Source organism: Ranitomeya variabilis, chromosome 3 (assembly GCF_051348905.1).
Source record: "Ranitomeya variabilis isolate aRanVar5 chromosome 3, aRanVar5.hap1, whole genome shotgun sequence".
NCBI lineage: Eukaryota > Metazoa > Chordata > Amphibia > Anura > Dendrobatidae > Ranitomeya > Ranitomeya variabilis.
The window spans coordinates 250201101-250226670 of record NC_135234.1 but is presented as its reverse complement, the minus strand read 5'-3'; the positions used below and the strand labels follow the sequence as shown (position 1 = coordinate 250226670).

Here is a 25570-nt window from a genome sequence, read left to right as displayed (position 1 = left end):
AGCCATTCCACACAACGTAGCAAGAGTTCCAGTGTGGTGAATCAGCTACCATCTACGGATCTCTCACTTCAAGATCCTACCCCTCCTCCAGAACCGGTACCTGTGGCTGCGTCTGATTGGTGAGTGATCTTCGTGAAAGCTCATTTGTTTGTAATTGGGGTCCCTCTTCTCCTTTATCCTAGGCAAGGAAGAGAACGGCAAAAACAAAGCACAGAACCTGCCCATTATGCGATATAGAATTACCGCAATCTTGGGATAAAAAGTTATGTGATTCGTGTATTGGTCAAGTCCTCTGCGAGGAGACTCCAAACTTCGCCTCTGAGTTACGGTCCGTAATCAAAGCAGAGGTGGAATCTGTGTTTAAAACCCTTAAAGGAGAAAAGAAAGTCAGTAAGGAAAAACCTATTCCCTATAGGAACTCTGATTCCTCCAGCTCTGATATCGTAAACTCAGATACACAGGACTCCTCCTTCTCTTCTTCAGATGACGAAAGGGGAGGTCGTCATTGCTTTCCCTTAGATGAGGTTGACGGCCTTGTTAAAGCGGTGAGGTCGACAATGGGGGTATTGGACCCTCGTCCTGACAAAACCGTTCAGGATGTCATGTTCGGAGGACTATGCCAAAAAAAGCGGAAAGTTTTTCCCCTAAATGAAAATATACAAACCTTAATCAAAAGAGAGTGGGAAAAACCAGAGAGGAAAAATGCATCAGTTCCCTCTATTAAAAGAAAATATCCATTTGAAGAGGAAGCTTCCTCTTCATGGGATAAGGCTCCCAAACTCGACGTGGCGGTAGCTAAAGCCTCAAAAAGATACGCGTTACCATTTGAAGATATGGGAACCCTTAAAGATCCTCTTGACAAGAGAGCCGACACTTTTCTCAAAGGTGCCTGGGAGTCGGCAGGGGGATGCTTGAGACCGGCCATAGCAGCGGCTTGCACGTCACGCTCCCTTATGATCTGGATTGACAACTTAGAGAAACAGCTGACGGATGGGGTACCCAGAAATAAGGTGTTAGACTCTATTCCCATGATTAGAGGTGCTGCGCCATTTTTAGCCGATTCGTCTGCCGATTCGATTAAATTAACGTCTAAATCTGCAGCCCTCTCGAATGCTGCACGCAGAACCCTGTGGCTTAAAAGCTGGCCAGGAGATTTACAAACTAAACACAAACTGTGTTCTATCCCGTGTGAGGGCAAGTTTCTCTTTGGAGAGACTCTAGACGATATCCTGCAAAAAGCAGGTGATAAAAAGAAGGGGTTCCCCATCCTACCTCAAACGTTCAATAAACGGCCCTTTCGGAGTAGGAAATTCTTTAGGAGAAGACCGCCAAGAGAACAAAACCGCTGGGATGATGGGAAAAGAAGAGAAAGAGGTTTCCTCTTCGGTAGTTCCCCACGAGATAAGAAACCCCCCCCTAAGTGACATCTCCCCCAGGGTGGGAGGGAGGTTGTCTCAGTTCCTCCCGGCCTGGGAAAAAATCACTACCAGCCCCTGGATACTAAATCTGATAAACGCAGGACTTCAAATAGAATTTTTTTCCCTACCCCCCCGACATTATGTAGTAACTTCACCAAGGTCTTCTCCCCAACAACAAGAAGCTCTAGAACTCGAAATCCTAAAATTATTGGACAAAAATGTCATTCTGGAAGTTCCCCCTCTGGAGAGGAAGAAGGGTTTCTACTCCCCATTATTTCTGGTTCCCAAACCAGACGGGTCTTTCCGGACCATAATAAACTTACGGAAATTAAACACTTACGTAAAGAACAAACGATTCAAAATGGAATCAATAAAGTCGACAATAAAAAACCTGTTTCCGAACTGTTTTATGATAGTTCTAGATCTCAGCGACGCGTATTATCACGTCCCCATCCACAAGGATTCTCAAAAATTCCTCAGACTGGCAGTGGTCATGAAAGGGCAGATAAGGGAATACCAATACAGAGCCCTTCCCTTTGGCATATCAATCGCACCTCGCATCTTCACCAAATTGATAGCAGAGATGATGGCACATCTAAGAGAAGAGGACATTTTAATCGTTCCATATTTGGACGACTTTTTGATTGTAAGCAGCTCGGCCCAACTCTGCAGTCAGCATTGCCAAAGAGTGATAGACATTTCGAAAAAACTAGGCTGGTTGGTGAACCTTCAAAAATCAAAACTGGAACCAACCAGGGTTCAGGAATTTTTGGGTCTCACTTTGGACTCAAGTTCCCAAGAATGTCGCCTCCCAGTTCAGAAAAGACAAAAGATATTACATCTAGTGTCGGAAGCTTGTTCAAAACCATCCATGTCTCTGAGGAAGGCGATGTCGTTACTGGGGTCCCTCTCTGCTTGCCTTCCAGCAGTTCAGTGGGCGCAGCTCCACACGAGACCCCTCCAGTGGGACATTTTAAAAAACCAGAGTTTACTAAGAGGTCGGTTAGAGGGTCGCATGACTCTAAGTTCGCCTGTTATTCATTCCCTAACCTGGTGGTTAAATCCCACCAATCTATCAAAAGGGATTCCATGGGTGATAGAGAACCCTCAGATAGTAACAACAGACGCAAGTCCCACAGGGTGGGGGGCTCACCTGAACAACAAAGTCGCTCAGGGGGTATGGTCGAGTCAGGAACTCGAGACTTCCTCAAACCAAAAAGAGCTGAGAGCGGTGAATCATGCACTGCGTTTTTTCCTAAGAGAATTACAGGGGCATCACGTCCGAATTTTTTCGGACAACAAAGTAGTTGTAGCTTACTTGAACCACCAGGGGGGTACCAGGTCTCAAACATTAATGGAAACTACCTCCGAAATTCTCAGCCTAGTACAGAACAGTTTTCTATCCATATCAGCCCTACACATAAAAGGAGTAGAGAACCAGGAAGCGGACTTTCTAAGTCGTACCCAACTAAAACAAGGGGAATGGTCCTTGAATCAGGGAATCTTCAAAAAAATCACAGACTTATGGGGCATCCCTGTAATAGACCTCTTTGCAAACATGCACAACAAGAAGGTGAAAACCTTTTGCTCCTTAGATCCCAGAGGGAATCCTCAGGCAGTAGATGCATTTACGATTCCCTGGACACAAACCCTTGCATACGCATTTCCTCCCATCATCCTCATTCCAGCAGTTCTGCGAAAAATCAGGCAGGACAAATCCAGACTTATCCTAATAGCCCCCTTCTGGCCCAAAAGGGCCTGGTTCTCCTGGCTGAGGATGCTATCGATCACCGATCCCTGGGTCCTTCCGGATCTTCCGGACCTTCTGTCTCAGGGACCGGTGTTCCACCCCCAGTCACAGAATCTCCACTTAACAGCGTGGAATTTGAGAGGTCACTATTGAGGGATAGAGGTTTTTCTAACAAACTAGTTTCTACACTAATGAAAAGTAGAAAACCCGTGACCACAAAAATATATGGTAAAACTTGGCAAAAATTTTTATCCTCCTCCGGGGTCTGGTTGCAAGACGGGGTTCCAGTGACTGAAATATTAGAATTTCTACAAAAGGGGTTAGACCTGGGCCTTCAATAAGTACCTTTAAAAGTACAGATATCAGCTCTAGGAGCACTGTACTGTGAAAACATAGCAGCAAACCCTTGGGTGATGCGGTTTATCAGAGCAGCCGCAAGGTCTAAACCTGTAACAGTAAAAAAATTACCAACTTGGGACTTGAACCTGGTCTTGTCAGCCCTGACAGAACCCCCGTTTGAACCTATAGAGTCAATACCTCTTAGGATTCTATCACTTAAAACTGCCCTCCTAATAGCCCTGACATCGGCCCGTAGAATAAGTGATCTCCAAGCCCTGTCCGCAAACCCTCCCTTTACACAAATCCTGGATGATAAGGTTGTACTAAAAACAGACCCTGCCTATCTACCCAAAGTAGCATCCATATTTCACAGGTCCCAGGAAATAATCCTTCCTTCCTTCTGCCCAGACCCTAAAAATAGGAAAGAAGAAAAATTCCACACACTAGATGTGAGAAGGTGTCTAATCCAATACATTAAATCCACCCAACAGTGTAGGAAGGAAGGGTCTCTTTTTATCTGTTTCCAGGGGCCTAGGAAAGGACTCAAAGCTTCTAAGGGCACTATTGCTCGATGGGTGACAGACGCAATAGCCTTGGCCTACTCATCCACCGGGAACGCCATTCCACAGGGACTGAAGGCCCACTCTACAAGGGCTATGGCGACCTCCTGGGCCGAAAGGTCAGAGGTACCATTAGATCAAATCTGTAAGGCGGCCACCTGGTCATCACCTTCAACCTTTTTCAGACACTATCGCCTAGACCTAGCCTCCTCGTTTGACCTAACCTTCGGAAGAAGGGTTCTACAGGCTGTGGTCCCTCCCTAACCAATATATCTCTGCAATTCTCTCTGGTGTGCTGTCATGGGCGACTGAGAAAGTCATAGTTACTCACCGATAACGGTGTTTCTCAGAGCCCATGACAGCACCTACTTATTCCCCCCTCATCACGTGTGCGGTGAGCACATTATTTTGTGTGAAGTGCCTTTTCATATAGACACGGTGTTTACCTGTTAAGCAATATGATAAAATTGTACATTTTTTGTTGTTGTGACTAACCTGGAGGACCTCCGATGCTCTGTAAACAAAACTGATGCAGGAGAGAGGTACCGCCCTTTTATCCTGTAGGTTTCCTGTCCCTGAAGGGCGGATCCCCTCTCTCTGGTGTGCTGTCATGGGCTCTGAGAAACACCGTTATCGGTGAGTAACTATGACTATTGTTCCCAGCATGTTTGATGACAAGTTCACTGCACACTCTCGAAATGGTGCAAACCTGAAATAATATATTTAATAGAAGATGTCATTAAAGGATATCTCAATTTATATATTAGAAAATACAGTGGTTCATACAACATTAATTCTCTGTTTCGACCCTCCCGGGTCTCTCTCAAGCTATTATTTTGCTAGGTAATAGTCTTCAATGTGTCTAAAAAGAAAATAAGAAGGCGTGAATATGAATTAAAATTTAAGAAGTTAGACCAAAGTAAATTTTAAAACCATAAATCCTACATCCTATTTAGACCTAAGGGGTCAGGGTTTGTAGCATATGGATCTCGTTGTTTTAATAGTCTCTTATGACATCCTCCTCTTCTTGGTCTAGAGACCTGTTTTATCACCTGAAATCTAGTGTGAGCCATGGTGTGCTTTGCATGTTTAAAGGGAACCTGTCGATACGAGTTACGGCCATCACCTTTCAGGCCTTATATACCGCATTCTATAATGCTGTAGATAAGCCCCTGATCCGACCTGCAAGAGCAGAAAAATAACTTTTATTATACTCACTTGGGGGCGGTCCGGTCCGATGGGTGTCGCAGGTCCTGGTCCGGCACCTCCCATCTTCTTGTGATGCCATCCTCCTGCTTGCTTCACAGGGTCCCTGGCATCGCGCTCCTGCACAGGCATACTTATCTCCACTGTTGAGGGCAGAGCAAAGTACTGCAGTGCGCAGGCGCTGGGTCTCTCTGACCTTTACTGGCGCCTGCACACTGCAGTACTTTGCTCTGCCCTCAACAGTGGAGATAAGTATGCCTGTGCAGGAGCGCGATGCCAGGGAGCATGTGTGGATAACTCAGGAACGCGTCATCCACATGAAGCAAGCAGGAGGATGGGGATCGTAAGAAGATGGGAGGCGCCGGACCAGGACTTGCGACACCCATCGGACCGCACCACCCCCAGGTGAGTATAATAAGTTATTTTTCTTCTCTTGCAGGTCAGATCAGCGGCTTATCTACAGCATTATAGAATGGGGGTGGCCGTAACTCATATCAGCCAAACCTGGTGACCGGTTCCCTTTAAAGTTATAGGGAGAGGAACCATGTTCGTATGGTAGATTTGAGGCTGGTTATCTTATCGCAGACATATTGTCTGGTTTCTCCAATATATAGCAGACTGCAATGGCAGTTGATAAAATAAATCCTAGTTGGTCGCACAGTTATGTTATCCCTTGATCGGGTATGATTTTGCCTGTATGTGGATAAAGGAAGTTATTGGACATAAAGGTACTGTTCAAAACAAGTGCAGGTGCTCAGTGCATCATGGTGGGGCCAAACATGTTAATACATCTTCTCAACTGCTTGTTTTTCCCTTATCTCCACCCTCCCCTCCTTGACAGTTTAAGCTTCATAGAGAAATAGAAGGGCGGAGATGGATGGAAAACAAGCAGGTGGGAAGGCGTAGTTAAATGTTATGCCCTATCGTGATGCACTGAGCAACTGTACGTGGTTTGAACAACCATTTTGTGCGGACAGTCCCTTGAACAACATTCGAAGCAACTAGAACTGTTTAGGTGTAGGACTGTGCCCATTCTCCTGGTGTCCAATAACTTATGTGAGTCTACTTGTATGGCTCCCAATGTCGGCTTTAACATGAAATGTTAATGACATGGAATCCTTTGTGGTCTGGGGTGGCAGCTTGAATAGTGTAGAAGGCCATATTTGTCTATATATAGTATATAGGTATATTTTGTATATAGGTCTGTTGCTTTGTATTCCATGTTCATCTTTGATGACTAGGGAATTAAGGAAATTCAATTTTCTTGGATGAATTAATGCTAAACTGCAAATGAGGTCTGACTTGGTTGATGGCGGAAACAAAAGAATACATAAGATTTCATCTACATATCTGTACCAACAGATGGTATGTTGTCTGAGCAACTTTATGTATACACAACATTTATTCAGACAACATGACATCTGCTGGTAAATATATGTAGATGACCTCTTTTACGTATGGGTCAGCTCTGCTCTATTGATTCTCTACATTATTCTGCTTCCTTTTTGTTTCCTCCATCAGTCAATTCATAAGTCAGGTGATGCACAATTGACTTGACTCTGGTAAAGGGAATCTGTCACCCCAAAAATCATATGAGCTGCGGCCACCGCCATCAGGGGCTTATCTACAGCATTCTGTAATGCTGTAGATAAGCCCCCGATGTAACCTGAAAGGTAAGAAAAACAGGTTATATTATACTTACCCAGGGGCGGTCCGGGTCCGATGGGCGCCACGGTCTGGGTCCGGTGCCTCCTATCTTCATTCGATGACGTCCTCTTCTTGTCTTCCAGCCGGGGCTCCGGCGCAGGCGTACTTTGTCTGCCCTGTTGAGGGCAGAGCAAAGTACTGCAGTGCGCAGGTGCTGGGAAAGGTCAGAGAGGCCCGGCACTGCAGTACAGAATGCTGTAGATAAGCCCCTGATGCCGGTGGCCTTATCTCATATACGATTTTTGAGGTGACAGATTCCCTTTTAAAATAAAGTTGCTCAACCCCTTTAATTACATTGGCACATCCTGCTAACTGTGTATGAAAATGCTAGAGCGTGAGTTCGAAATACCGGATTCCAGTATCTGAATATAAATAATCTCTGTGTCTTCTACCAGCCAGAATACAAAATTATCGACCCTATCTGCACATTCCTGTTTTCTATCCTGGTCTTGGGTACCACATTAACCATTCTTAGAGATGTTCTGCTTGTGCTAATGGAGGGTAAGTAGGATGACTCAAATGTTATATTGATTGTGATTGAAGCTGAGGCAATTGTGCTGGGGTCCTATTTGTCCATAACAGAATATAGTATTTTTGTCTCGCTACAGGTACTCCTAAGGGTGTTGACTTTAACATGGTCAGGGATACCCTTCTTTCTATCCATGGAGTGAAAGCTCTTCACAGCCTGCATATCTGGGCCCTTACAGTGTCCCAACCTGTTCTTTCTGTTCACATAGCAATAAGTAAGTGATTACCTGTCCAACTAGCATTAACTATTTTTCTTGTATATAAAATCTAGACTTGTATGTGGACTGTCTTACATTTTCTGTCTAATTATTTTGTTCACTTAATGGGCTTTTCATATAAAATCATCACTACATCAGTTTGATATGTGGGGGCTGTGACTGCTGACTTTAGTGAAAATCTGTTGAATAAAAGGTATTTGACTAGTCCCTTTCTTTATTTGGTAGGCACAGCACTGGGCATTTTAGTTGCTGTAAATGAAGAAATAGTCCAAGTGCATGACTAGATTCTTCTTTATCGATCATGATAAAGGGTGAGTGATCACCTGAGACATGTAGATATGAGCGTTACATCAATGCTAGATCATCTGTCATCGTGACTTCTATTCTGGTGTATAGATTTCATCTGAATAAAGAACAATCTATTCATGAAACTGGACTATTTCTTCATGTATCATTTATTTGGGCTGTGGCTGTGCTGTCTGAGATCCGAGTGGATAGGGTGAAAGTCAATGGTAGCTGGACTCTACGTCATTGTATTTAGTTGCTGTGCCTAGAACTGCCACTCGCAGCAACTGTTCACATTCAATAATTGCAGTACCAATCACAGTCTCTAACAAATTTGTGGCATTTAGCAATGTTGTCAATAATTGAATTGGGTGCTGGAATTTGGACTCCCAAGATAACACAACAATAACTGATGGCAAGATCTCTCACTGATGCCTAACTGCCAATTAGAGCCACCGTGTGTCATCCAGGGGTCTGGTAGTGACCAAGGTGGCTGCTGATTCTTACCTGAATCCTCTGTGCTGCTGTGGGTGTTTTCAGACTGTCTCTTCATTTGCAGACCTATACTAACGTTGACATAGATCCAGATTTGTCAGAAGGAGGCCAAAAATGTTTTCTTTTGTCTTCAGACTGACTAGTATTCCTCTGCAAACCATTTGTTCAACCTTACACTAAAGTGCCCAGTCAGTACAAAAAAACAAATTCAGGCTGGTATGTCTCTTTTGTAATGGGCGCATACGAAGGATTGATGTCTCCTCATCTATCCAGACTGTAGTCATTGTCTGGCTTAAACTTCTTGCGCATAGAACCCAGTATGCGCATAGCCTTAAGGTACCTTCACACTAAACGATATCGCTAGCGATCCGTGACGTTGCAGCGTCCTGGCTAGCGATATCGTTGTGTTTGACACGCAGCAGCGATCAGGATCCTGCTGTGATATTGCTGGTCGTTGATTAAAGTTCAGAACTTTATTTGGTCGTCAGATCGCCGTGTATCGTTGTGTTTGACAGCAAAAGCAACGATACCAGCGATGTTTTACAATGGTAACCAGGGTAAATATCGGGTTACTAAGCGCAGGGCCGCGCTTAGTAACCCGATGTTTACCCTGGTTACCAGTGTAAAATGTAAAAAAACAAACAGTACATACTCACATTCGCGTTCCCCGCCGTCCGCTTCCTGCACTGACTGAGCGCCGGCCGTAAAGTGAAAGCACAGCACAGCGGTGACGTCACCGCTCTGCTTTTAGGGCCGGCGCTCAGTCAGTGCAGGAGGCGGACGCCGGGGGACGCGAATGTAAGTATGTACTGTTTGTTTTTTTACATTTTACACTGGTAACCAGGGTAAACATCGGGTTACTAAGCGCGGCCCTGCGCTTAGCAACCCGATGTTTACCCTGGTTACCCAGGGACCTCGGCATCGTTGGTCGCTGGAGAGCGGTCTGTGTGACAGCTCTCCAGCGACCAAACAGCGATGCTGCAGCGATCAGCATCGTTGTCTGTATCGCTGCAGCGTCGCTAAGTGTGAAGGTACCTTTACTCCTAGGTGGCTGTACATGGACTTCAAATTGTGCTTAGAACAGGTTTCTCAAGCATGTCATGTGTCTCACTGTGCACACAGTCAGTTGGTGCTCTACACTGTCTTTTATAGACTTCCCTTTACTTCAATTCTCCATTCGCCAATGATGTGGTGCAGTATCTAAGCACAAGAACTGTCACATTGGTGTAGGAATCTCTGGATTATAGCTCCATCTGATTGGCACTTTGTTCACCTCCATGGCTACATCTAGAAAACCATAATTGTGGTGTCCACTACTCTAACAAGGTATGTCTGTACTGATGGAGCAGTTCACCAGCCCCTTAGGGTATGTTCCCATGGTCAGTAATTGGCAGCGCTTTGGACGCAGCACATGTCTGCTCCATCCAAAGAGCTGCCGGCTTTTGAACGCATGTGATTCCACATGTGTTCATTGAACTATGCGGAATCCCCGCATGCAATACATTGGGCTGGTGATATTTATCTTGTGGAGACTGAGCCTCTCTGCAAGATAAATAGACATGCTGCAGTCTAGGAAGACGCACTGCATGTCCATCTTCGCAGGGAAGCCGCTGGCACCGGTGCACGCATAGTGGGCATAGGATTTCTTGAAATCCCATCCACTATGCTGTAACATCTGGATGCTGCGAATGAACGCAGCGTTCAACCCGCAGCGTTTACTGACCGTGGGAACATACCCTTACAATTACAGACTAAGAGGAGCATGGAATGTGAGGTACATGTTCACACTGAACAAATATGGCATTGCTACTCAGCAACAGAAATAGTTTTCTAAATGTGCTTATAGGCAGAATATAAAGTTGGGGGGAAAGGATGAGGTACAGTCCCCTTTACAGAGTTATGGTGCGATTTTTAGCTATTTGTAAACCAAAAGCATCTTTATGAAAGTGATAGTAAGATCCCTTAACACATGCATATAAAAACTTGTAGCAAATCTGTACAGTCAACAACAATTTGTGGTTAGCACTGCTTCCTTGTGTTGTAACGCTGGAGTCCTGGGTTCAAATCTCACCATGGACAACATCTGCAAGGAGTTTATATGTTCCCCCCCGTGTTAGTGTGGGTTTCCTCCAGGTTCTTTGGTTTCCACCCACATTTTAAAGACTGATAGGGAATTTCAGTTGTGAGCCCCAATGGAGAATGTCGCCTGTAAAACATGGTGGAATTTATAGGGCTATATAAATAAGTAAATTAAGTAATAAAATTGCATTGCAGGCCATCACAAGTGTTTCTTTTTTTTATATTTGGACCAAGTGTGAATTTTCTACACCGTGTGAATGAGATGTAGTAAACTCTCATCTACAATGTATTTTCTGTATATTACCTTTCTGACCTCTTTGAGCACCCTCTTCCAGCTTAATTGTTACTGTAATGACAATGGAGTCTCACCATACAGTAATAAGGTTTTCTAAAAATGTATATCGTTGGAGAACCTACAAGCTTGATCTGTCCTTACTATTTATCTGCATGTGTGTTTCCTTTTGTGTAAACGCTCTCCATCTCTTGTTTGACGTAGATGAAGATGCAGACTCTCAGATGGTGCTGAAAGAAGCCAGTTTGCAGCTACAGTGCAAATTTCACTTTCACACAACTACTATCCAGATAGAAAATTACTCTGAAGATATGAGAGATTGTCAAGAATGTCAGGATCCTACTGACTAATACATCTTCGATCTGGAAGCCTTCCATCCATCGGATCCTGTTGATTTCTGTGCCATTGGTGGTGTTCATTGGATGTGAATTCCATTTGCACTGGCTTCTCTAGCCCAGGATTACATTCAACCTAATGTGAGAATTGTGTCCTGCTCAAGGATTTAAGGAGAGAAGTATTCTAAAGCTGCATAGGTCCGCTGCATGCCATCAGTTATCTCTTCACCCCTCCTGAAATTTTCTTCAAGATGAGTAGTAAGAAGGATCCATTCTCCACCATGGAGTGCTTCACATATTTGCAGACTTTTGCACATTATAAAAAGGAGAAACTTTATCATAACTAGATAAGAAATAAAACATGTCATTGGACATGAGGAATTGCTGTAATTTGTTGTTACATTTCTGTAATATAACTACAATTGTAGAAATTAACAGTTATGATACTCCTCTGCTAACATTGCTATTTTATCTTCGTGGTAACCTTCCTTAAATGAAGTTTGATCTTAAGATAACTGTTGTGCATAAATATATCTCTTCATAAAATATATTTTTTTTTTTTACAATATTAGGTTAAGTAGTATTGAGCTTAAAAGGGTTGGCCACTAATTTATTAATGGCCTACGTTTAGATTCATCCATGAATGTCTGGTCAATTGGGTGCAACTCCTGACATCCCCACCTATTAACTGTTACCGGCGGTGGCTGGAAGTTCTCAGATACTGCCAGAACACAGCGCCACCGTCACTATTGTGGCTGCAGCTGAGTATTGTAGATCCAAACCCTTACTCAATTGAACAGAGGGCGGATATGTAATACCCATCTGTTGAGCTCAGGCAGAATCAAAGTACTTTTAGCCACCACTGGTTAAAGCTGACTGGTGGGGCTAAGGGTGCTGCATCTCTTTGATCAGATACTGATCACCCACTCTAAGCATAGTTTGGTTTAAAAAAAAAAAAAAAAAAAAAAAAGGAAAACTGTGCTTGTGAGACAGATAAAAGATATATATGTATGTATGTATGTGTGTGTGTGTGTATATATATATATATATATATATATATATATATATATATATATATATATATATATATATATATATATATATATATATATACAGTGGGGCAAAAAAGTATTTAGTCATTCAGCAATAGTGCAAGTTCCACCACTTAAAAAGATGAGAGGCGTCTATAATTTACATCATAGGTAGACCTCAACTATGGGAGACAAACTGAGAAAAAAAAATCCAGAAAATCACATTGTCTGTTTTTTTTATCATTTTATTTGCATATTATGGTGGAAAATAAGTATTTGGTCAGAAACAAACAATCAAGATTTCTGGCTCTCACAGACCTGTAACTTCTTCTTTAAGAGTCTCCTCTTTCCTCCACTCATTACCTGTAGTAATGGCACCTGTTTAAACTTGTTATCAGTATAAAAAGACACCTGTGCACACCCTCAAACAGTCTGACTCCAAACTCCACTATGGTGAAGACCAAAGAGCTGTCAAAGGACACCAGAAACAAAATTGTAGCCCTGCACCAGGCTGGGAAGACTGAATCTGCAATAGCCAACCAGCTTGGAGTGAAGAAATCAACAGTGGAAGCAATAATTAGAAAATGGAAGACATTCAAGACCACTGATAATCTCCCTCGATCTGGGGCTCCACGCAAAATCCCACCCCGTGGGGTCAGAATGATCACAAGAACGGTGAGCAAAAATCCCAGAACCACGCGGGGGGACCTAGTGAATGAACTGCAGAGAGCTGGGACCAATGTAACAAGGCCTACCATAAGTAACACACTACGCCACCATGGACTCAGATCCTGCAATGCCAGACGTGTCCCACTGCTTAAGCCAGTACATGTCCGGGCCCGTCTGAAGTTTGCTAGAGAGCATTTGGATGATCCAGAGGAGTTTTGGGAGAATGTCCTATGGTCTGATGAAACCAAACTGGAACTGTTTGGTAGAAACACAACTTGTCGTGTTTGGAGGAAAAAGAATACTGAGTTGCATCCATCAAACACCATACCTACTATAAAGCATGGTGGTGGAAACATCATGCTTTGGGGCTGTTTCTCTGCAAAGGGGCCAGGACGACTGATCCGGGTACATGAAAGAATGAATGGGGCCATGTATCGTGAGATTTTGAGTGCAAACCTCCTTCCATCAGCAAGGGTATTGAAGATGAAACGTGGCTGGGTCTTTCAACATGACAATGATCCAAAGCACACCGCCAGGGCAATGAAGGAGTGGCTTCGTAAGAAGCATTTCAAGGTCCTGGAGTGGCCTAGCCAGTCTCCAGATCTCAACCCTATAGAAAACCTTTGGAGGGAGTTGAAAGTCCGTGTTGCCAAGCGAAAAGCCAAAAACATCACTGCTCTAGAGGAGATCTGCATGGAGGAATGGGCCAACATACCAACAACAGTGTGTGGCAACCTTGTGAAGACTTACAGAAAACGTTTGACCTCTGTCATTGCCAACAAAGGATATATTACAAAGTATTAAGATGAAATTTTGTTTCTGACCAAATACTTATTTTCCACCATAATATGCAAATAAAATGATAAAAAAACAGACAATGTGATTTTCTGGATTTTTTTTTTCTCAGTTTGTCTCCCATAGTTGAGGTCTACCTATGATGTAAATTACAGACGCCTCTCATCTTTTTAAGTGGTGGAACTTGCACTATTGCTGAATGACTAAATACTTTTTTGCCCCACTGTGTGTATATGTATATATGTATGTGTATGTATATATATATATATATATATATATATATATATATATATATATATATATATATATATATATATATATATATATATATATATATATATATATATATAATATCTCTCTCACAGCCAATATAATCACTGGGTTAAATACCAGTTAGTGTGCCCCCTGGACTGAATGGCCTATTGGCCAAATTAATTAAATAACAACATATGTTTCTTTTCTCTATCGCTTCATTAGGGGACACAGGAAACCATGGGTGGATGCTGCTGCCACTAGGAGGCTGACACTCTGCACAAAAAAAGCTAGTTCCTCCCCTGCAGTGTACACCCCACCGACTGGCTCTAGGTTAGTCAGTTTAGCATAGTGTCAGTAGGGGGTGGACACAGGTCTTTCGTTAGACTCATACCTACCTTGGTTTTTGGCGTTTTCCAGTAGCGTCTCTTCTTTTTCATATGGATCTCCTCCCCTACCTCTGGAGGGATACAGTGTGAACACACTGTATTCCCACGTAGAGACTGAGTACTGTGTGTACTGCTGCCCCGTATTCTCATATGTTTAGTCAGCAGGACCCCAACCCCTAACACATGAAGAGTGTTTAGGTGATCTGTACTTGGTCCTAGCCCCCGTCTCCTACCCACTCGCCCACCAGAGCCTGTCAGTTTCAGGAGGCATGGACATCCCACAATACAGGAGGTTGGGACGTCTAATTCTTCTCTCTCCTCCAGGTACAGGTAAAGAAAAAGATACGAAGAACAAAAGATGAAGACAGAATAAAGATCGAAGATGAAGGGATAAGATGATGAGATTTTTTTTTCCCCCCTAAACCCTCACTTTATTTCTAGGGCTTTACTGTAAGTGTAGGCCTTTTGAGATCTACGTTTGGCTGTTTTCTTTTGTTCTCCTCTGGGTTAGGGTACTGGGCTACCTTTTTCAGCACTTTTAGGGCCTCTGTGCCGCTTATCCCCTTTGTCGGCCACCATCCTTAACCCCTTCAAGACATAGCCCTTTTTCGTTTTTGCGGTTTCGTTTTTCGCTCCCCTCCTTCCCAGAGCCATAACTTTTTTTTTTATTTTTCCGTCAATATGGCCATGTGAGGGCTTATTTTTTGCGGGACGAGTTGTACTTTTGAATGGCACCATTGATTTTACCATGTCTTGTACTAGAAAACAGGAAAAAAATTTCAAGTGTGGTGAAATTGCAAAAAAAGTGCAATCCCACATTTGTTTTTTGTTAGCATTTAGTGAACCTACCAAAAAAGCCAAAAACTAACCTGCCATTGTGATTCTCCACATCATTATGAGTTCATAGACACCAAACATGTCTAGGTTATTTTTTATCTAAGTGGCGAAAAAAAAAATCCAAACTTTGCAAAAAAAAATAAAAATTGCACCATTTTCCAATACCCGTAGCGTTTCCATTTTTTGGGATCTTGTATCGGGTGAGGGCTTATTTTTTGCCGAGCTGACGTTTTTAATGATACCACTTTTGTGTAGATACGTTCTTTTGATCGCTCGTTATTGCATTTTAATGCAATGTCGCGGCAACCAAAAAAAACGTAATTCTGGCGTTTTGAATTGTTTTCTCAATATTTTTTTTAATGTTTTCATATTTTTTAAAACTTTTTTTTTTTTTTTTTTACTTTTGCCATACTTCAGAAGCTGGCACAACTGGATCGGCTCTGCTACATAGGAGCGATCATCAGATCGCTCCTATACAGCTGAATTACAGACTTGCTATGAGCGCCGACACAGGGTGGCGCTCACAGCAAGCCGGCATCAACAACCATAGAGTCTCGAGACCTCAGATTGTCATGCCGACGCATCGCTGATCCCCAGTCACATGACAAGGGTCGGCGATGCGCGCATTTCCGGCCCGATGGCCGGAAGCTGTAGTTAAATGTCGCTGTCAGCGGCATTTAACTAGTTAATAGCGGAAGATGGATCGCGATTCCACCTGCCGCTATTGCGCGCACATGTCAGCTGTACAAAACAGCTGACATGTCGTGACCTTGATGTGGGCTCAGCGCCGGAGCCCACATCAAAGGGGAAGACATGACATAGGCTGTACTAGTACAGCGCATGTCGTGAAGGGGTTAATCTAGGTCTTGGCTTCTCTCTGGCCTAGTCTTGGTGTCTGGCTCCGCCCCTTCTCCCCTTCTTCAGGTAGGCTTTTCTCCTGCCCATCGCTTGCACACTTCCTCTTCTGTCCTTGGTGGCTAGCTCCCCCCTCCTCCCGCCTTCATCAGGCAAGCTCTGCAGCCATTGCCATCTTTCTCCTCTTCTGCACCCGGCTGTTAGCTCCGCCTCAGTGAGCAGGCCTTTTCAGCATTCGCCCACTCCTCCGCAGTGCATGCTTTCACACTTAAGGTCCTCTTCATCCTCCCCACAGTCGCCATTTTCTGGCTTTTTGAACTGGAAGATGGCATTTCCCTGCAGGACCTGCATCTTCTCTTCCTACAATTGACTACAGCCCGGAAGCAGACTTCAGGACACCTGCAGACTGCCACTCTCCTCTGCATTCTCTTCCTGTCCCCCTAACCTTTCTTTTGGCATTAGTTAGTGGGTCTGCTCATTAGCCTAATCCTAAAAGAGTTCTCTCATCCTCCTGCCTCTCTTCTTCTTCTGCTCTTGAGACACTTTGTCTGCTCTTCATGTACAGTAGATGCAAGCTCCCTTCAGGTCAGTCCTCTCCCTTCAGTCAGGACTGCAGCAGCCCCCCGTGCCTGCTACCCAGGAGCCCCCTTCTGCCCCAGGAGAGAGTGGTGCCCCTATCCCAGTGTGGGCAACCTCTTTGTCACAGTCCATGGCGGACCTCACCAAGGTATCGCAGACCCTGGTGTCCGTTCTTGACAGGTTGCTCCTTCCTGCCTCCGCTGTTGCTAGTGGGTAGCAGGACTCACCAGCTGCACCTACCACCAAAGGCCAAAAGAGATCCAGGCAGGAGCGTCGTTCTAGGTCCTCGCTCTCTCTCCCGGCGGTCAGCTTCTTCCCGGTCCTTCTCTCCAGAGTCTGGCGAGGCGGTTTTGGATGTATTGTCAGAGGATGGCTCGGACCTGGATTCTGACCAGGCCTCTAATATGAGAGTCATAGTCCAGAGCTTCACTGTGGTGGTACGGGCAGAGAGTTCCATAGTCTCACTGCTCTTACAGTAAAGAATCCGCATCTGTTATTATGCTTAAACCTTCTTTCCTCCAGACGTAGAGGATGCCCCCTTGTTCCTGTCTCAGGTCTATGATTAAAAAGATCATCAGAAAGGTCTTTGTACTGTCCCCTCATATATTTATACATTAAAATAAGATCACCCCTTAGCCTTCGTTTTTCCAAACTAAATAGCCCCAAGTGTAATAATCTATCTTGGTATTGCAGAACCCCCCCCAGTCCTCTAATAACCTTGGTCACTCTTCTCTGCACCCGCTCTAGTTCAGCTATGTTTTTCTTATACACCGGAGACCAGAACTGTATACAGTATTCTAAGTGTGGTCGAACTAGTGACTTGTATAGAGGTAAAATTATGTTCTCCTCATGAGCATCTATGCTTCTTTTAATGCATCCCATTATTTTATTTGCCTTTGTAGCAGCTGCCTGACACTGGCCACTAAATGTGAGTTTGTCATCCACCCGTACTCCCAGGTCTTTTTCATTGACGGCTTTGCCCAGAGTTTTAGAATTAAGCACATAGTTATACATCTTATTACTTCTACCCAAGTGCATGACCTTACATTTATCCCCATTAAAGCTCATTTGCCATTTATCAGCCCAAGCTTCTAGTTTACATAAATCATCCTGTAATATAAAATTGTCCTCCTCTGTATTGATTACCCTGCAGAGTTTAGTGTCATCTGCAAATATTGAAATTCTACTCTGTATGCCCCCTACAAGGTCATTAATAAATATGTTAAAAAGAAGAGGTCCTAATACTGACCTCTGTGGTACCCCACTGCTAACCGTGACCCAGTCCGAGTGTGCTCCATTAATAACCACCCTTTGTTTCCTATCCCTGAGCCAGCTCTTAACCCACTTACACATATTTTCCCCTATCCCCATTATTCTCATTTTATGTATCAACCTTTTGTGTGGCACCGTATCAAAAGCTTTTGAAAAGTCCATATACACTACGTCCACTGCGTTCCCTTGGTCCAGTCCGGAAGTTACCTCTTCATAGAAATTGATCAGATTAGTCTGACAGGAACGGTCCCTAGTAAACCCATGCTGATATTGGGTCATGAGGTTATTCCTCTTCAGATACTCCAGCATAGCATCCCTTAGAATGCCCTCCAGGATTTTACCCACAGTAGAGGTTACGCTTACTGGCCTATAATTTCCGAGTTCAGTTTTTGTCCCCTTTTTGAATATTGGCACCACATTTGCTACAGGCCAGTCCTGTGGTACAGACCCTGTTATTATGGAGTCTTTAAAGATTAAAAATAATGGTCTATCAATGACAGTACTTAATTCCTGCAGTACTCTGGGGTGTATCCCATCAGGGCCCGGAGATTTGTCAATTTTAATGATTTTTAGACTCCGCCGTAATTCCTGCTGGGTTATGCAGGTTACACTTAATGGGGAATTTTTGTTATCGCTGATCATATTGTCAGCCATGGAATTTTCTTGTGTAAATACTGATGGAAAAAAAGTCATTTAGCATATTGGCTTTTTCCTCATCCTCATCCACCATTTCACCCAGACTATTTTTAAGGGGGCCAACACTATCATTTTTTAGTTTCTTACGATTTACGTAGTTAAAGAATATTTTGGGATTATTTTTACTCTCTGGCAAGGAGTCTCTCTGTCTCAATCTTAGCTGCCTTGATTTGCTTTTTACAGAATTTATTTAATTTTCTGTATTTATTTAATTTTATTTAACCTCCCTAATCTCCCGTTGCCTCTCTGGCGTGGTACAGGCAGTATTTCGGAAAATACCACGTTGGAGGTCCTTGCTTTCAGCTTGCAGCCTAATTCCCTGAAATCGTTTTTAAGGACCTTCCAACTACCTCTAACTTTGTCATTTGTGCCAATGTGCACCATGACCGCTGGGTCCTCACCAGCCCCTCCCAGTAATCTGTCCACCCGATCAGCGATGTGTCGGACTCGAGCGCCAGGTAGGCAGCACACCGTTTGACGATCTGTGTCTTTGTGACAGATTGTTCTATCTGTTCCCCTAATAATTGAGTCCCCCACTACCAGCACCTGTCTGGCCTGCACTAAGCTCCTATTTCCCTCCTTACTGTAGCAGTCACTCCTTTTGGCTTTCAGAGCACATGCCTGGCTGCAGCAGTGCTACCCCTGTACTGGCACCCCCTCATCTGCCAACTTAGCAAACTTATTGGGGTGTGCCAGATCAGAACTAGCCTCCCTGGCACTCTTCCCTCTACCCAGCCTTCTAACCAGGGCCGGCTCCAGGTTTTTGAGGGCCCCGGGCGAAAGAGTCTCAGTGGGCCCTCCTTTAACACATACTACGATTCATGATCGCATATAACACAGCCATGTAGTATATAACAGCCCACGTAGTATATAGCACAGCCACGTAGCATATAACACCGCCATGTAGTATATAACAGCCCATGTAGCATATAACACAGCCACGTAGTATATAGCATAGCCCACGTAGAATATAACAGCCCATATAGTATATAGCACAGCCACAAATATAACACAGCCCACCTAGTATATAGAACAGCCATGTAGTGTATAGCACAGCCCACGTAGCATATAACAGCCCATGTAGTATATAGCATGGCCATGTAGTATATAAAACAGCCATGTAGTATATAGCACAGACATGTAGTATACAGCACAGCTCCCCTCCCCCCAAGAATAGCCCCATAGTCCAGTACTCAGTTACAGTTACCCCCCAAAAAAAACACTCCTCACTCTCAACGTTCCCGCGCCGCGCTGCTCCTTCCCTGCTCCGGTCTCGGCGGCTGCTGCTGCTGACACAGCGAGTGCGCGATGACGTCATTGCGCACCCGCAGTGGCAGTGTCAGAGGCAGAGTGGGGAATGATAAAATTGATAAAGCAGTTTTATTCTTCAGGTTCACGATTACAGTGATACCTCATTTATATCATTTTTTTGTGTTTTGGCGCTTTTATACAATAAAAACTTTTATAGAAAAAATAATTATTTCTCGGTCTCCCATGACAGCACTACGGAGAGAGGGGATCCGCCCTTCGGGGACAGGAAACCTACAGATACATAAGGGCGATACCTCTCCCTCGCATCAGTTGGTTTCCTGTCCCTGAACGGGGAACCTCCTTTCGGCGGTACCTGCAAGGAAGACGTCGTATCCACGGACCGGGACCGGACAGTCGAGTTCTGGCAGCGAGGAGGCTCCTGCCGCGGCTGGTCCGGCACCCGAAGCCGCCACCGCTGAGACCGATGGGGTTTTCAGGGTGAGCGGGGGAGAGGCCGCCGCCAGACTCCGACAGACGAAGGGGCGCTGGTCACCCGGAGCTCCCGTGCCGGCTGCTGCACGGGCCGGGTGTAGTAAGATGGCCGCCGCTCCGGAAATGCGGCATCAACTTCCGGGTCATCCCCGCGCGCATGCGCGGCAAGTTCTCCTCTCCCAGGGATGTGTGCAGGACCGGAAGTGACGGAAAACGCCGGAGCTGACGCCGGATTTAAAAAGGGAGATGGTGCACACATGATTGTCGCACTATCTCCCTTTCACTATGGAGGACAGCGATTCACAGCAGCTGCAGCCAAGGCAGCAGCATCATAAGAAAAATGACCCAAAGAGCTCCAGAAGTGGATCAAGCAGTCGATCCACACAGCGCAGCAGATCTGCTGCAAGGACTAACTCTCCTCCTCAAGAGGCTTCACTTCCAGATCCCGGCCCTCCTCCAGAACCGGTACCTGCCTCCACATCTGAATGGTGAGTGATCTCCGTGAAAGTACACATTTCCTATAATAGGGCTCCCTCTTCTCCCTTACTAGGGTAAGAAGAGCCTGGAGAAAAAGAGAAATAGAGTTTGCCCCACATGTAACAAAGCTTTGCCAGCAACCTGGGGAAAAAAGCTTTGTAAATCTTGTATCCAGCGTTTGTTATGTGAAGAAACCCCTGACTTCGCTTCCGAACTTAAAACCATAATTAGATCGGAAGTTCAGAATGCCCTATTATCCTCCAAAAAAGGGAAGGAAAAGGTGAAGGAGACGGTATATGCTCACTCTGTCCGATCCTCATCTGAGGATGCGGACTCTGATTCCAAATCCTCCCTATCTTCCTCTGACGAAGATTCGGGCCGTCACTGCTTCCCATTAGAGGAAGTGGACGCTTTGGTTAAAGCCGTCAGGGCCACCATGGGGGTTGAGGATCCCAGACCCGATAAAACGGCTCAAGACATTATGTTCGGAGGTCTGACACAAAAAAAGCGGAGAGCTTTTCCATTAAACTCCAATGTCCAGACACTAATCAAAAAAGAATGGGAGAAACCGGACAGGAGAAATTCTTCAGTACCCTCGCTGAAAAGAAAGTATCCCTTTGATGATGAAGCGTCCACTTCTTGGGACAAGGCACCCAAATTGGACGTAGCAGTAGCTAAAGCTTCAAAAAAATTTGCGCTCCCATTTGAGGATATGGGTACCCTCAAAGACCCCTTAGACAAAAAAGCAGATACCTTTCTCAAAGGGGCTTGGGAATCGGCTGGAGGTAGCCTGAGACCTGCAGTCGCAGCGACCTGCACCTCCAGGTCTTTGATGGTGTGGGTTGACCAGCTGGAAAGCCAGATCAAGGACGGATCACCCAGAAGTAAATTGTTAGACTCAATTCCTGCAATTAGAGCAGCAGCAGCTTTTCTAGCAGACTCCTCAGCGGACTCAGTACGTCTAACATCCAAGGCCGCTGCTCTCTCCAATGCGGCCAGAAGGACCCTATGGCTTAAAAGCTGGCCAGGGGATCTCCAAACCAAATTAAAGCTGTGTTCTATTCCATGCGAGGGAAACTTCTTATTCGGGGAAACCTTGGATGACATCCTCCAGAAAGCGGGAGACAAAAAGAAGGGGTTTCCAAATCTGGGACCAGCCCCATTTAAACAGTCCTTTCGGAATAGAAAATTTTTTCGTCGAAGACCTCCTAGAGACCAAAATAAATGGGTAGAAGGTAGAAGGCGAGATAGAGGCTACCTCTTTGGCAACACCTCCCGTGACAAAAAACCCACCAAATGACATTGTCCCTGCGGTGGGGGGAAGACTCACCGCATTTCTTCCTGCTTGGAAGAAAATATCCAACAACACCTGGATTCTAAGACTCATACAGTCTGGCCTAAAAATAGATTTCCTTTCCCTCCCCCCTCGAAATTATGTAATAACAAAAATGAGGTCTTCGTCGGTAGAGCAAGCGGCACTAGAGAAAGAGATTATCGCCCTACTGAAGAAAGCTGTAATTCAGGAGATTCCTCCTCAAGAAATGGGGGAGGGGTTTTTCTCCCCTCTGTTTCTAGTACCAAAACCCGACGGGTCCTTTCGGACAATTATAAACTTAAGAAACCTAAACAATTATGTAAGGAATCACAAATTCAAAATGGAGACAATAAAATCTACAATAAAAATTCTCTTTCCGAATTGCTACATGGTTGTGATAGATCTAACCGACGCATATTACCATGTGCCCATCCACGAGAATTCTCAAAAGTTTCTCAGGATGGCGGTATCCATAAAAGGGAAAATAAGAAACTTCCAGTACAGGGCCCTCCCGTTCGGGATTTCTATAGCTCCGCGGATATTTACAAAAATAGTAGCGGAGATGATGGCCCACATAAGGGAACAGAACATTATCATAGTCCCTTACTTGGACGATTTTCTTATTGCCAGCGACTCGGCTCAAAATTGCAGACATCAGAGAGACCGGGTAATGACTACTCTGACGGAATTAGGTTGGCTCATAAATATAAAAAAATCAAAGTTGGAACCCTCTCAGGTACAGGAGTTCCTAGGGTTGACGTTAGACTCCCGGGTTCAAGAATGCCGGCTCCCGGGCCCCAAAAAAGACAAAATTTTGGCCATGATAGCACAAACACTGCAAAACCCCTCCATGACTCTAAGGAGGGCAATGTCTCTACTGGGGTCTCTATCCTCATGCCTGCCGGCGATACCCTTTGCACAATTCCACACAAGGGAGCTTCAGTGGCACATACTAGAATGGCAGGAAATTTTAAAAAACAATTTGGAAAGCAGGGTCACTCTAAATTCCTCCGTTATTCATTCCCTCCTCTGGTGGGGAAAGAGCCAGAATATTTCAAAAGGGATTCCTTGGGTACCCAAAATATCTCGGGTAATAACAACCGATGCGAGTCCCAGGGGGTGGTGGGCCCACATGGGAAACAGAGTGACTCAGGGCAACTGGTCAATTCAGGAACTATCAGCATCCTCAAATCAAAAAGAACTCTGGGCGGTGTATCAGGCTCTCCTGTCGTTTCTTCCCTACATTCGAGGACATCATGTCCGAATTTTCTCGGACAATATAGTGACAGTAGCTTACATAAATCACCAGGGGGGAACAAGGTCTTGGTCACTGATGAATTCCTCCGCCAAAATTCTCCGCCTTGCAGAAACGAATTTACTTTCCCTTTCCGCACTACATATTCTAGGTTCAAAAAACGAGAAAGCGGATTACCTGAGTCGAACTCAGTTGAGACAAGGCGAATGGTCCCTGAATCAGTCTGTCTACAACCAGATCACGAAAATGTGGGGAACCCCAACAATAGACCTGTTCGCCAATCACAAAAACAAAAAAGTAAACAAATTTTGTTCTCTAAGCCCAGAAGGGAATCCCCAGGCTCTGGATGCTTTTCTCATTCCATGGACACACAAACTAACTTACGCTTTTCCACCAACCATTCTAATTCCGGCGGTCATCCGCAAGGTCAGAGAGGACAAAACAAAGATGATCCTTATTGCCCCATTCTGGCCAAAAAGGACATGGTTTTCCTGGCTAAGGATGCTATCGGTCTCAGACCCATGGGTTCTACCGAATCTGCCAGACCTATTACAGCAAGGACCGATCCTCCACCCACAGGAGACGAACTTGCATTTGACAGCCTGGCTTTTGAACGGGAACTGTTAATAAAAAGAGGCTTTTCAGACAACTTGGTTGCAACATTATTAAAATGTAGAAAACCTATTACTACCAAAATATATGGCAAAACATGGAAAAAATTCTTGTCTGTATCCAAAGTCAAAATCCAGGACGGACCTTCAATTAATAAGATACTTGAGTTCCTACAAAAAGGACTGGAACAAGGATTAGCGGTTAGTACTCTTAAGGTGCAGATAGCAGCCCTGGGTGCTCTCTATAACCAGAATATAGCAGCCAACCCATGGATAATAAGATTCGTTAAAGCGGTAACAAGATCAAAACCTGTAGTTACCCAAAAGATGCCCTCATGGGACCTAAGTTTAGTCCTTTCTGCATTATCTGGTCCACCATTCGAACCTATAGACACGATTTCCATAAAAACACTGTCACTAAAAACCATTCTTCTAGTAGCCTTAACATCGGCACGCAGAATAAGCGATATTCAAGCCCTATCCTCTAACCCTCCTTTTACAAAAATATTGGATGATAGAGTTACTCTTAGACCTGACCCGGCCTATCTGCCAAAAGTGGCGTCTAAATTCCATAGGTCACAGGAGATATCCCTTCCGTCCTTCTGCCCGAACCCTAGAAATAGGAAAGAACAGAAGTTCCATAATTTAGATGTCAAAAGATGCCTAGTCCAATACCTAGATTCCACCAGGGAGTATAGGAAGGAAGGCTCTCTGTTTGTTTGTTTCCAGGGTCCCAGAAAAGGATTCCGGGCATCTAAAGGCACGTTGGCAAGGTGGATAAAAGAGGCAATAGCATTGGCATATTCATCTATGGGAAATGCGATCCCGGACGGTATAAGAGCGCACTCCACAAGAGCAGTTGCTACCTCATGGGCTGAGAGGTCAGAGGTATCAATAGAACAGATCTGTAAGGCGGCCACCTGGTCATCACCGTCAACCTTTTTTAGACACTATAGACTAAATCTAGCCTCTACGTCTGACCTAACCTTCGGTCGAAGGGTTCTTAAGCCGGTGGTCCCTCCCTAAGCTTAGTCTCTGCAATTCTCTCCGTAGTGCTGTCATGGGTGACCGAGAAAGTCATAGTTACTCACCGATAACGGTGTTTCTCGGAGCCCATGACAGCACTCGCTTATTTCCCTCCCATCACGAGTGTGGTGAGCACCTTTAATTACATATGATTTATATAATGTATATATTACAATTTAGGCACGGGGTTCCTTTTTTTGTTAAGAAATGTTATAATATGGTATTTTTTCTGTTGTAAACTAACCTGGAGGTCCTCCGATGCTCTGTAAACCAACTGATGCGAGGGAGAGGTACCGCCCTTATGTATCTGTAGGTTTCCTGTCCCCGAAGGGCGGATCCCCTCTCTCCGTAGTGCTGTCATGGGCTCCGAGAAACACCGTTATCGGTGAGTAACTATGACTTTTTGCATCACTTTTTATTCTGAGGGCTATAACTTTTTAATTTTTTCGCTGATGACGCTGTTTGGTGGCTCGTTTTTTGCGGGACAAGATGACATTTTCAGCTTTACCATGTTTATGTATATCCGTCTTTTTGATTGCGTGTTATTCCACTTTTT

General features: G+C 44.6%; 1 protein-coding gene across 3 annotated transcripts in view; it reads left to right on the top strand.

The window, feature by feature from the left end:
- Window positions 1-11772, top strand: part of SLC30A2 (solute carrier family 30 member 2) — a 50041-nt gene extending 38269 nt beyond the window's left edge. For all 3 annotated transcript variants that reach the window (XM_077295360.1, XM_077295361.1, XM_077295362.1), the window contains 3 exons: window positions 7376-7481; window positions 7589-7723; window positions 11082-11772. In XM_077295360.1, the coding sequence (XP_077151475.1) occupies window positions 7376-7481; window positions 7589-7723; window positions 11082-11227 (387 nt within the window). In that variant the 3' untranslated portion in view covers window positions 11228-11772. The remainder of the gene's footprint in view (window positions 1-7375; window positions 7482-7588; window positions 7724-11081) is intronic.
- Window positions 11773-25570: the final 13798 nt, after the last annotated feature.